Here is a 12981-nt window from a genome sequence, read left to right on the forward strand (position 1 = left end):
GCCAGTGTGTTGTTTCCTTATTCAGACATCAGTGGGTCTTGCCCTGTTGCTAACCTTTCCCCCAGGTTCGTACTGGTAGTTGTTTTCCCTTCAGGAGTTGCCGTCTGTCCCTGACAAATGGAATGCATAGTCAATATGAAAACCTGGATGAGTAACAACTTTTTATTACAGAACTCGGACAAAACAGAATTGTTACTTCTATTGAGCAGAATTTTGCATATTAGCCTGGTTCTGTAAACCTTACACTAATTACCTATTAAGCATTGCATTAACTTTAAAATCTTGCTTATTGCCCATAAAGTCCTACATGGCTTGGCACGGTCTTCCCTAGACTTCCATTGTAAAGAAGGCCCAGCAGAGGTTGTACTTCCTCCATTAAATCAGAAGAGATTTTCTGCCAAGTGTGCTTGCACACACAAGGAATTGTCTTTGGTGTTGGAAGCTTCAAGTACACACTGTAAAAAATGTCTGCAGAAATTACAGCATTACTGGCAGCAGTTTGGCAGTAACTTACTGTAGATTTACATTTATATAATTTACTCTCAACAGTTTGCCAATAAGTAGGTTTGCAATGAGTGCATTTTATAAGAGTGAGAAAGAAAGCACCAATGATCATTTCAGCAGTCTGGACTATCTGTTCTTGTCCACTTGTGATTAACTGAGTGGCCGAGGCAAACGCGACAATGTCCTTCTATAGGGCCGCTCATGCAGGCTCAGCGCAGGTGCCGGTCGCGTGCAGCCCTGCACTCATGTAAACAGAGTTTGCCCTTCCCCTTCTGACTTTTACTTTTGTTGCCCGAATATGGAAATGAATGAGGCTTTGCGTTTTTTATCTAGACGTAGGCCTATGTGAAATTCTGCATCCATTGTACATGATTTATTTATTTATTTTCCACCTCGGAAAGGCAACGTGAGTCGAGAAGGGCATATGGGCAGTTGCCCGGGCAACCTGAGCAAGCCCCCTGTGCACGTCCCTGTTTATCTCTCATAATTATGACTTTTTATCTCTTAATTATATGAGATAAAAGTTTATGTCCGGTTCTCTGTTATTATGAAAGTGAAAGCGCAAGTTTAAACTTTCTATCTCATAATTGTTAAATTTATCTCATAATAATCGAATTTCATGAGATCAAAAATCATAATGTTTTTACTTGTATAACTTTAAATGTTTTGCTTATCGTCGATATGTGTTTTGTAGCTACTGCTTTGTAAGGACAAAATAAATCAAAAGCGCAATATAAATAAAGTTGACTTGACAGAATAGCCTACTACAACATCAAAGTAAACAGCACAGTCAATGCTTGTCTAATATAAACATGTTTCCTACAACATAGTCCGTTTAGGAATATTTCTCTTAAGGGGGGACCGGGTGCTCGTAATGCTCTCTCTCTGCAGTTATGAAAGTGAAAGCGCAGGTTTAAACTTGGCACGAATGGACCGCAGTTGCTCTGCTGATTTCTCGGAATAGCATCTTTTCACTGCAATGGAGAATTGAGGCGGGGGAAACACAACAATAAAACCGCTAGCTATAAAGGAGCAGCCCATCCGTTTGAAGGTCAGTCGTCGTTTAATCTGCGCTGACCAGAAATCAACGGTAAGAAATACATTTATATATGTCAGTTTGTGTTGTCCCTGGGAATTAAACCTTGTAGTTTAAAAAAAACACTGAAACAGCTTTAACAGTGAACAGATTTAGTGCATTTAATCTACATAAACTGTTAAATTGAAAGTGAATAGAGGGAAGAAATAGTTCTCTCATTTCACATGTCATTCTTTTACTGCATTAAAACAAACAAAAGTTAAATCTGTTTCTGAAAAATTGAAATTTATTTAATTTCATTGCCTATGTAAATGTAAGAGCTTTGAAATGCCCTGGGTCTGATGTTTGTCAATATAAATCAAGTATTACTTGGGGCAATTCATTAAAAAAATATCCCTTTAAACTGTGAACCTATATATTTCATTTTAGATCAACACAAAGCAACTAAATACAATAATAACCTGTTTTTATATGAGACTGTTGCATGATGCAGTTTTGCAAATGTTGTATATTTTGTATTAACTATGGCAGGAATAATGATAAACCACCACACATCAGTCTTGACTAGCAAACACAAATGTCTCGACCATTATGGCATGTGATGGCTTGTGTTATCATTTAGCGTGTTGATTTTGCAGTCAATTATGGCTTTTGGCGGTCACACACCAGCTCCAGTGTGTCTCATTGAAAATGGTCTCGACAACAAACTGTTCGTTACAAAAGATGCCATAGACATTCTGAAAGGGATAAATGAGCCCGTGGTGGTCGTGTCTGTAGTGGGACTCTACCGTACGGGGAAATCTTACCTTATGAACCGCTTAGCAGGACAACAGTCAGGTGAGAAAACACGCAGAAACACAGTAAATGCTGATATATTGAGGACACACCAACCTAATGTGTGCAGCTTTACTCTCAGGCTTTGCTCTTGGCAACACTGTTGAGTCAAAGACTAAAGGCATCTGGATGTGGTGTGTCCCTCATCCATCTGTAGAAGGACAGACTCTGATGTTGCTGGACACGGAAGGACTGGGTGACGTGCATAAAGTAAGGACAGCAATATGATGCCCATGATTTTAATCATAATACATAAAATGAAAGCTTAGGTTTCTATTATTGTATTTACAGATACATACATTATGTATTGAACAATTTTGAACAATAAATAGAATGTTTTGGCGATGTATCATGATTATTGTGTAATTTTAATTCAACTGAAACCCTTCAATGGTCACGTGTAATTTTAAATGAGGCTTGCATTTATTGACTTAACAAATCTATATATTTTTTACTTTACTAATCTTATTATTTTTCTAATTTAGTGTGTATATGTTGGTGTGTTGGGTATAGAAAATGGAATGGGGTGGGGTCCATGAGGATGGTTTGAGATACCATGGGGTCCAGTAGGCTACTTAAAAAGGTTGACAACCAATGCCCTATGTCACCGTTTTTATAATAATTTCTCCCATTTTACATATTTATTTTCTTATATCTACAGGAAAACCAAGTAGTGTTTCAAGTGTGGTTTCTCTGTGCGTGGAACCTTCATACCTCATTGAGCAAGTAATGGCAGCCTCTTTAGGTTAAAAATAGTATTACATCGCAAGGTTTTAAAAAGGGAAAATATTTAATGTGGTCCTAACGACAGATTTGAAGCTTTCATATTCAAGGTACCCTTTAAGATACTATGAAAGTTCTGCATTTCACAGGGAGATTCGAAGAACGACGGCTGGATCTTCTGTCTGGCTGTTCTGCTCAGCAGCACTCTCGTGTACAACAGTAGAGGAACCATCGATAATGATGCAATACAAAAGCTGCAGTATCCTTTATCTTCTCACATGCATTACCCTCTTTTAATTCCCACAAACACACACTTTAAAAGATGCAATTATTCCTTAATATGCTGCAGATACATTACTGAGCTTGCTGAGCAGATCAAGATCAGATCACCATCATCACCATCGGAAGATGAGGAGGAGGAGGAGGAGGAGGAGGAGGAGGAGGAGGATGAAAATTCTCAGTTTGTTAGTTTTTTTCCGTTATTTGTCTGGGCTGTGAGAGATTTCACATTGGATCTGGAAATTAAAAAGAAAAAAGCAACTGAGGATGATTATCTACAATATGCTCTTGAACTGAAGAAAGGTATTTTTGACAGTATTACTGTATTTGTCCACCTACTGGTATAGTAAACCATTATACTGATATACACAAATCTTGAATAACCACCTGTAGTTGCAAGCTAGTACCCATTCTAAACTTTACATTATGCACAACAGAGGAAATAAAGTTGAATACAATTTAAAATTTAATGGTTTGTGTCTTTCCGTTTTAAATGTTGGCCTATAGTTGTCTGCAAATAAAATATCTAAAGAAATAAATGATACCTTGACAAAGTGCAGTTTATTTGGGGAAAATGTAAGCATCCTGTTTAAACCTCTTACTCTTTTAGGTTTGAGTAAGCAAAACATGGAGTACAACCTGCCTCGTGAGTGTATCCGAAGATATTTTCCTTCCCGGAAATGTTTCGTGTTTCCACCTCCAGCCTCACCAGAAAACATGAGACGTCTAGAGAGCCTACGTTTAGAGGACCTTGTGGCAGATTTTAGAGAAGCCACAGGTCGTTTCTGTGAATACATATTTCTCAAAAGTCCTGTGAAAACACTGAAAGGAGGCCACAGAGTTACTGGGAATTGTAAGTGTTTTATACTGTCCATATGCATTAACAATATAAACTCTGTTCTTTCTAATTGTGTGTTTGTTGTCAGTGCTCGGTCATCTGGCTCAGATTTATACAGAGACCATCAACAGTGGTGATGTTCCATGTCTGGACAATGCAGTGGTCGCTCTTGCAAATCTAGAGAACAAGGCAGCTGTTCAAGAAGCTTTCCAAGTGTATCAGAGTGGAATGGAGGAAGTAAGTTACACATTTTTATGCAAAAGATGCCCATTTAGGCAAATGCAGAGCACATTATCCATCTGTTTTCCAGGTAAAGAATAAGTTTCCTGTTAGCATGGAGAATTTTACCAGTGTGCACCAGAAGTTCAGCAGTCTGGCCACTTCAGAATTCATGAAACGCTCCTTTAAAGATGAAAAAGGAGAATACATTACAAACCTAAAGGTGAGAATGAAACAAGATTTCTCCTGAGAAGCCATTAGATGCAACATGTGCATGTGTTTGTGTGTTTATAGCAAGATATCGATATGTACTATGCAAAACTGATTGAAGAGAATGAGATGGCATCAGAGAGGAAGTGTAAAGAGCTGCTGAAGGATCTGTTCTCTGACATGAATGACCGACTGCAGAATGGAGAATACAGTCAGTGTGGAGGATATGAAAGCTACTGCAGAGACAGAGACGACATCATTGCACAGTACCGCAGAGAACCAAACAAGGGAACCAAGGTGAGCACACTTCCTGTGTGTGTGTGTGTGTCTGGTAGATTGTGTTTATGAACGTGATCAGGTATTGACTGTATGCATCGTGTCTGTGAACTACAGTAAGATGTGTATTTGCTACTATTGGTCAGTAAATATTCACAAGATAATATTTTGGCTTAGTTCGCCCACTACAACATGGTGCGGATCGGCAGCAAATTCATGTATATCTACCTCTCTGTTGGCTTTGCTTACTTCACCCTTTTCCTGTAATGTTGCTTCGACTTCACAACCCAGTTGTTGTATCTACACTTCGTATCTGGTGCCAATTTAGGCGACTCTGCCTCAACATTGAAGCCACTATTGGAAAATCATATATTACCCCATCTCTTTCTGCCCCTGTATTTAAGCAGTGGCATGCTAAAGGCTTGAGATGTTTTCGAGACCTGTACAGAGATGGTAGTTATGTACAGTTATCTTCTGATTAGAAGTTATCAGAGTCCCACTTGTATCGGTTTTTGCAGATTTGTTCTTCTGCCTTATTTTCTAGGTTCGCATCTTTGCCCCCTTTGCTAGTTTGGGAAGAGTTTCTACAACTCAACCCGTATCACAATTCACAAATTTATGGTTATCTTTTAGGTCTAAGTGACTGTTCTATTGACAGAATTAAAAGAGCGTTGGGGGGGGGAGTTGGGAGAAAGTTTTGAAGAGGACTGGTGGGCAGGCGCACTGGACAGAATACGTTCTAGTACAATTTGTGCACGTCTTGGCCTCATACAATTTAAAGTATTATACAGAATTCATTATTCTAAGGCCATGCTATATGAAATATTTCCTAATGTTAAGACAGATGTGACAGATGTCATGCACCTTTGTGCAATTTGAGTCATATGTTTTTTTTACTTTGGGTCAGTTATTTTACAACTATGTCTAAAGTGTTAAAAATTAGAATTGATGTTTGCCCCACCATAGCAACCTTTGGTGTAACAAAATCTGGTATCAGTTTAATTCCAAACAACTGGATGTTATATCCTTTACCTACTTGTTAGCTAGGCGCCGTATTTTGCTCCACTGGAAATCTAATAAGACTCCAACAACCTCCCAATGGTTAGTGGATACCATGTTTTTTCTTAGAAAAAGTTCTCAGAGAAGTTCTCTAGCTTACTTTAATTCTCTTAAAACCCTACCTCCTGGTTAATACATGATTTAATGTGTATATGTATACATATATATGTATATGTGTATATGTATGTGTACGTATGTATGTATGGCATACTATTTACCTGTATCACTAATCTTTTTTTAATTTGTATTTCCCATTTTTATTATTTTTTATCATTTTCTTTTTTTTCTCTCTTTTAGTTGTATTTTCTTGGTTTAATTTCACTGTAAAAAAGAAAAGTATCAATAATTTGCAATCTATTGTGTTGTAATATCATTTGGTTTAATAAAAAAAGTTAACATAAGATGTGTATTTGCTGATGTCCAGGCTGAGGCCGTGCTGAATGAGTTCTTGAATGAGAGAGCAGCTGAGGCAAACAGCATCCTTTACACTGATAAGAAACTCACTGAGAATGAAAGAGAGATCAAAGGTAAAGTTCTGCAGAATAAAGTCATAAAGGTTTGAGGGTGAGTAAATCACTTTTTCTGTCTCGGCTTAGAGTGGAAGGAGAATGAAGGTCTTCTGCAACAGAAGTGTAAAGAGGAAGAAGAGAAACGAATTGAGAGCGAGCGAATGATGGAGGTGGAGCAAGAGCGCCAGAAGGACACAATAAAGCAGATAAATGAGAAATTCAACAAGGAGATGGAGCAACGGCGAGAGGAGATGGACAGAGCTATGGAGAGCAAACTGAAGGAACAAGAAGAGCTGCTGAGCAAAGGGTTTAAACAGAAAGCTGATGAGCTCAATGAAGAGATCAAAAGTTTCAAAGAAAAAAAAGACGCCATAAGTGTTGGTGGCATTTTTAAAGATTATGTGATGCCGCTTCTTGGAACCGGTGCAGACCTGCTTTCTAACATTTTCATGCACAGATCATTATTGAAAGGCCTGAAAGCATTAAAATGAAATTAGCTTTGGATATGTGACATAGGAGAAAGAACACAGGTTTGGTCCCATCTCATTTATTCCCGCTCACTTTCCTGTGGACTTTTCTGTTGTTTATGATGTTTACTATTTTATATATCCTTATATAACAGTGGAATATGTGAATATTAATTCCCAATTGTTGTTGAAGTGCATGCCTCACTGGTCTCAGAGCAAATTTGTTTATCGTGTTAATCCTCTATTATGGCAAATCACAGGTTTCAGACTGGTTGTAGTGATCTTTGGCCGTATACTAACATAAATAAATAAGCTTGCCCTGAGATTTACAGCTGATGAACAAAATTATAAATTTGTATTTAAGTGGGGCGAATCATTTTTCAATTTTTTCCACTTACATTGAATAGAGATCTGGAATTTTCATCGTAGGTACACCTCAATTGTGAGACTCCAGAAAATCACATTGTATGACTTTTAAATTAATTTCCATTCTACTTACTAGTAACAACTGAATAAGAGCGCTCTCTAGTTTAATTCTAACTAGTCAGAATTATAATTACAGAGCTCCACAATTGAATTTTTACTAGTAAAAACTTGAATTAATTAGATACAAAACACTTTGCTATTTCCTGACCAAACCCTGCCTGTGCTGGAATATGATTCAAGACATGTCTTGTAGGGTCTAAGTTAGGTATTTGCGTGACAATTTACTAATACATTTATCATTATCATTTATTTGCATCCCGATTACTGAAATATTGAAATGAAGAATCCAATGTTATCGAAGTATTACATTTAATCATTAACAAGGTTTCTGTATACTCTTGAAAACAAACTAGCACTAGAGATATAAAATGTAAAACTGTCATGACACTGGGACGAGAAAGGAGACTTGGAGACTCAGATGCAGAGCAAAACAAGATATCTTTATTTGAACCTGGGCAGGATCCACAATATGAAAAAAACGCGTAAGCCCGGCGGAGAAGGATCTTGATCCGTCGGGACTACGGGAGAGCAGTCACACTTAGGCAGATCAGGAACGGAGGAATCCTCTACACCACGGGAGTCCGCGGGGAGGCGGGGAGACGGCTCGACGCGGGGAGAACCTCCACCGGACCGCAGTGTCCAACGAGAGAGGCAGACCACTAGGTGGAGAAGAGTCAGCAGAGTGCAGTGCACGAGGATCCAGATCGCCAGCGCAAAAACAAAAAACTTGTTCTTTGGGATATTGGGAGCCAGTGAAGTTGAATGAGGATCGGTGTAATCTGTTCTATTGATTTTGTGCGGGTAATAATTGTTGCAGCAGAGTTTTGAACATTTTGGAGTCGTTGGAGAAGCTTTTGGGGTAAACCGGAAAGAAGGGCATTACAATAGTCAAGGCGTGAGGTGACAAGGGCATGAACAAGAACTTGGGTTGAGTGCTGAGTGAGTGATGGACGGAGTCTAGAAATATTGCGTAAGTGGAAAAAAGCAATGCGGACTATATTGTTAATATGTGAAGAAAAAGAAAGAGTAGAGTCCAGTATTACACCTAAACTTTTGACCTGAGAGGAGATGGGTACCATACAGTCTTCAATGCATATACTGATCGATGGGGATTTGGAGAGTGCAGATTTGGAACCAATGAGAAGTACTTCTCTTTTATTACTTAAGTTTGTTATTTGTCATCCAAGATGTAATGGCCTGTAGACAGTCAGTAAGTGCAGTGGGGCATGATGAAATATTGGGTTTTGTGGAAATGTATAGTTGTGTCGTCAGCGTAGCAGTGAAAGAAGATACCAAAAAGTGCCGAAAAAGGCGGATGATGTAAATGATGACTAAAAGGGGACCGAAAACTGAGCCTTGGGGAACTCCATGGTGTAATGGGGATGAAAATGACTTTGTTTTTCATTTGTACAAATTGTTTTCTGTCAGTGAGATAAGAGTTGAACCATTTTAGAGCATTACCAGTGACCCCAGTGCCAGCCAAACGCTTGATTAAGACTGGATGTGAGATGGTATCAAAGGTGGCACTACGGTCAAGGAGAATATGAATGGAGAGAAGGCCAGAATCAGCTGCACGAAGAGATCATTGGTGATTTTCACTAGGGCTGTTTCAGTGCTATGTTTAGAATGAAAACCAGATTGGAACGGCTCAAACAGATTGTTATTTTGAAGATGATCCTGGAGCTGTGTTGTTACGATACGTTCAAGAATGGAACAAGTAGATGGGCGAGCTGACATGATGATGTTACTGTTTGGTTGATGGTAAAATGAAGTCAGAGAGTGTGGTAGGTGATGTTGCATGCAAGTTATTAGTCCAACTACAATCAAGGTGTGTTGAAAAAGATGTAGTCAGATGCTTATGGATTATCAATTTTGTTGTGTAAAAATTCCAGAAAATCTTGACATTGCGATTCAGTAGTGAAGTGGAAGATAGTTTCTGATGGCTTAGTGAGACCTTGGACAGTGGAGAAAAGTGCTCTGGTATTGAGCTCCTGATTATTAATTACATGTGTGCAATATTCAGATTTAGCAGAGTTAAGAGCATTTTTAAAGTTGGTAACATGGTCAGAATACATTTATTGATGGAAAGTAGTTCTAGTTTTAATAGAGAGACGTTCCAAGCGTCGGCATTCTTGTTTCAGTAAACGGAGGGCAGGAGTGAACAAGGGGGAAGATTTTGTAAAGGTGACAGTGCGGGTTTGAAGAAGTGCCAGGGTATCCAATACAGAGAGTAGAGTGGTGTTCTATTGATTAATCAGGTCAGCAGGGAAGGGGGGTAAACAATTTTTAAATATAGAATTCCATTGTAACAGCAAGTTACCTTTAGATTGCACAAATGAACGTAAGAAAATATTATTTCATTTCAAACTTGTAAAATCTATGCCCTGTAACAAGAAGTAAATTATTTTATTGTTTACAAACAATAATTATTACCTCCAAATTGTTTCAGAAATTCCTTGGGGATAGCATGTAAAACCAAAAAATATTGAATAGGATCAACAGAAAAAGTCATGAACATGAAAGAGTCCATAATACTTGTTTATGGAAGTTTGCTATTTTAATGGATATTTTACTAATATCATAATTACATTTGAACAAAAATTCTATACCACCTAATTTTTTAAATACCTGCAAACACTTAATTGCCTTTTCAACTTAGAAAAGGGTTGTATCATCAGCCAATTGTATGCACTTTATTTTAGTCAAGTCAAGTCAAGTCAGCTTTATTTATATAGCGCTTTTTACAATTTTCATTGTTACAAAGCAGCTGTACAAGAAAAAATGACTAAGTAAAACATAAAAGGTTATGGAATTCAAAACACAGGTCAAATATCAGACACACAATAAATTCCTATATGCAGTGTTAATTAAATAAGACTACCAAATTCTAGCAGCCCCCCCGGCTAGGCAAAACAGTGCAAAACAGTATGCAAACGGTGGCGAGGAACCCAAAACTCCATTTTAGTATCTTGTATTTTAATACCCCCCTAAAATTAAATAATTAATTATTATTTTTTAATATGAAATACCTCTGTAACCAGCTTAAAAAGCAATGGGCTAATAGGAGAGCCCTGTCGAATCCCTCTTTTGATCTCAAACCTATAGAAAGTTCCAGTTTCACAGAGCTATGACGTCATGTGCAAGCTGACTTCTGACTGCCAGTGTCCCCACACCACGACACTAAAACTGTATGGATACAGTGGTACGCGGCTAAACTTCATCCTTTTTCAGGAAATTTGGCACCATTTTCAGTTAGAAAATAGGTTGTTTACTGATAAAATTGCTATTGTATGATGTTCGTGTTCTCAACTGACCAGCATTGTGTGAGCATCTGCTAATGTAGGCTACTATAATTGCAGGTAGCAAGTGGCGGTATGTGATTCTGTCAATGGTTCGCTCCTGCTTAAGTGAAAAGATTGACCGTCTGCCCTCAATGAAATAGCTCTCACAACACATTGGATTCGTGGGTGACGAAAATCAAATAAATGTGGGCATCACAAGAGCACAGGATGGCCTGTGCATTCTGGGTAATTACAAAACAACTTTACATTGGCATTTTTTCTCAAAAGGTCTCAAAAGGTTAAAGGTTATTTGAGGAACCATTTGGGGTTCTTCACATTGAAACAATTTTCCCTTCAAATTTGTCCCTGTTGAAAACTTATTTTTGGATTATTCAACATATTCAAACACAATCTGTGTTAAATGTAGTTACTGGTCCTTTGTGGCATGAACGCATGTGAATTCCAAGCAAAATGCAATTACAGCCAATGGCCACAAGATGGTGCATGATGACTCAGTTTTTGTGTGGGTCGTGTTATTTACATTATGGGAATGTAAATGTCAAATGCAAAACCTAACATTTGATACTAGGACATTGCGCTATCTCCAACAATCTATACCTTAAAATGTAAAAATTACAACAGGTACGTTTTTCTAAATATAAGAGTCAGAAGTGTTACGTTTTCATTTCCATCCATCATGTTAATGTGCAATATGTTGCCGTCATCCATTCATTAAAGACTCGTTCAGGTATAACTTCTTCGTGTTATTTATTTGTTAACTTACATCTCAACGCACTGGTATAACATCAGCACACGAGGGAACATCAGCGCTCACATACGAGCAGCAGGAAACACACTTTGTAGAGAGCTTCGCTCCCACTTAACTCAAGTCAAAATAAAGGGCCCGTTTGTTCACACATGGGCACAATAGGATACATCAAAAAACAAAACACAACAAAAGTAAGTTACATAAATAATATGATTAATGAGAACATATAACTCAACAAGAAGCTTTATCATTTATTGGGAAAGAAATGGCTTTGTAATGACAGAAATACCTAAATTTGTCTAGACTATGTATTATACTGTAAAGATATATTACACTTGGTCAATTGGCTAAATTAGGATAAATTATTGGCCAAAAGGTATTTGTGCATTCATGTCAGTATGTGTTAACAGAACTGTCAGAACTGGAGACATGATGGCACGGGCGCCATGATTATTTTCTCCTTAGGGTATCATATCTGATTTTCATTATTGAAAAGATATTTCTGTTGTGATGTGACACACAAATGACATCTAAGCGATTGGTACACTGATAATGACCAAAATTAAAGTGTTTGTTTGCTGGCAGTCGATACGGTTTCCTCATCGGGTCTGATCAGCACAAACCACATAAACACAATAATAGCAACATTCATAAAGCCTGTTTCTCTGCTAATTGAATCCTAGCTGTGAAATCTGTTTAACGCCATACAACAAGAATAAGCAACTTTAAAGCCAATGCCAATATTATGCAACCTTGGAACAGGTGCTAGCTCCAGGGAACTCATTTTACTGTTTAACATTCTCAGCAGGAGATACACAATCGTACAACATAAAGGCACACCAAAATGTGACAGATCAACACCATTTTGTCCTGTATTATGGATCCTACAAACACCGGCGAATTATCTTAATCCAGTCTGTTGATGTGCCTGAGCCCTTGGTCTCCATTGATGCTAATCTCTTAGTCCCTCTTAACTCTCGCTCTCAGCCAAACAGCTCAGACGCAAAATATGTTTTCATTTTAAGTTGTTGCCTTTTTAAGGCTTACGCGAATTAAGTTTTCACTCAGGATTGTGAAAATACACGGAAGAATGAGAACAGTCCCACACACTTGATAAACAGACTCATTGTGCTGTTTACAGAAGAATTCTAACCTCATTATATCACAATCCACATGGTAACTAAAGCTGCTAACTGAATCCTGCAGTATGTAAACTGTGAGGTTTTTAAACTATAATTATGGGCTGGATAAAAAAAGCTTCAAAATGCTATTGAGGGAAACTGCGGCCTTTACATGCTTGTTAAGGGATCCTGCTTCCCGCTGTGAAGTTGTCATCATGAGCATGTAATGTTCAACTGCTTTGTGGTCAGACAGAAAAGGAAACAAAACGGAAAAATGGACATGACCAAAACACCAACTTTATAAATTAGTTTTTCTCCCTAATAAAAAATATTACATTTAGCTTATTTTAATGCTTCCGCCCACTTGGTT

General features: G+C 37.9%; 1 protein-coding gene across 1 annotated transcript; it reads left to right on the forward strand.

Annotated features, from left to right (window-relative positions):
• Nucleotides 1-7682, forward strand: LOC306891841 (guanylate-binding protein 3-like). Its single transcript, XM_079452410.1, has 12 exons — nucleotides 1-65; nucleotides 1396-1594; nucleotides 2179-2377; nucleotides 2457-2584; nucleotides 3247-3356; nucleotides 3447-3679; nucleotides 3987-4229; nucleotides 4303-4451; nucleotides 4525-4656; nucleotides 4728-4940; nucleotides 6403-6505; nucleotides 6575-7682. The coding sequence occupies exons 3-12, from the start codon at nucleotides 2185-2187 to the stop codon at nucleotides 6976-6978; spliced, it is 1908 nt and encodes a 635-aa protein (XP_079308536.1). The 5' UTR covers nucleotides 1-65; nucleotides 1396-1594; nucleotides 2179-2184; the 3' UTR covers nucleotides 6979-7682.
• Nucleotides 7683-12981: the final 5299 nt, after the last annotated feature.

This window comes from Barbatula barbatula (genome assembly GCF_947034865.1).
Source record: "Barbatula barbatula genome assembly, chromosome: 3".
In the NCBI taxonomy this organism is placed as follows: domain Eukaryota; kingdom Metazoa; phylum Chordata; class Actinopteri; order Cypriniformes; family Nemacheilidae; genus Barbatula; species Barbatula barbatula.

Bases quoted from the DNA above. Each gene is read 5' to 3' on its own strand.
- LOC306891841 (XM_079452410.1), top strand. From the start codon at position 2,185: ATGGCTTTTGGCGGTCACACACCAGCTCCAGTGTGTCTCATTGAAAAT. The intron at 3,357-3,446 runs GTATCCTTTATC...AATATGCTGCAG, and splicing joins GATGCAATACAAAAGCTGCA to ATACATTACTGAGCTTGCTG. The intron at 4,941-6,402 runs GTGAGCACACTT...GCTGATGTCCAG, and splicing joins AACCAAACAAGGGAACCAAG to GCTGAGGCCGTGCTGAATGA.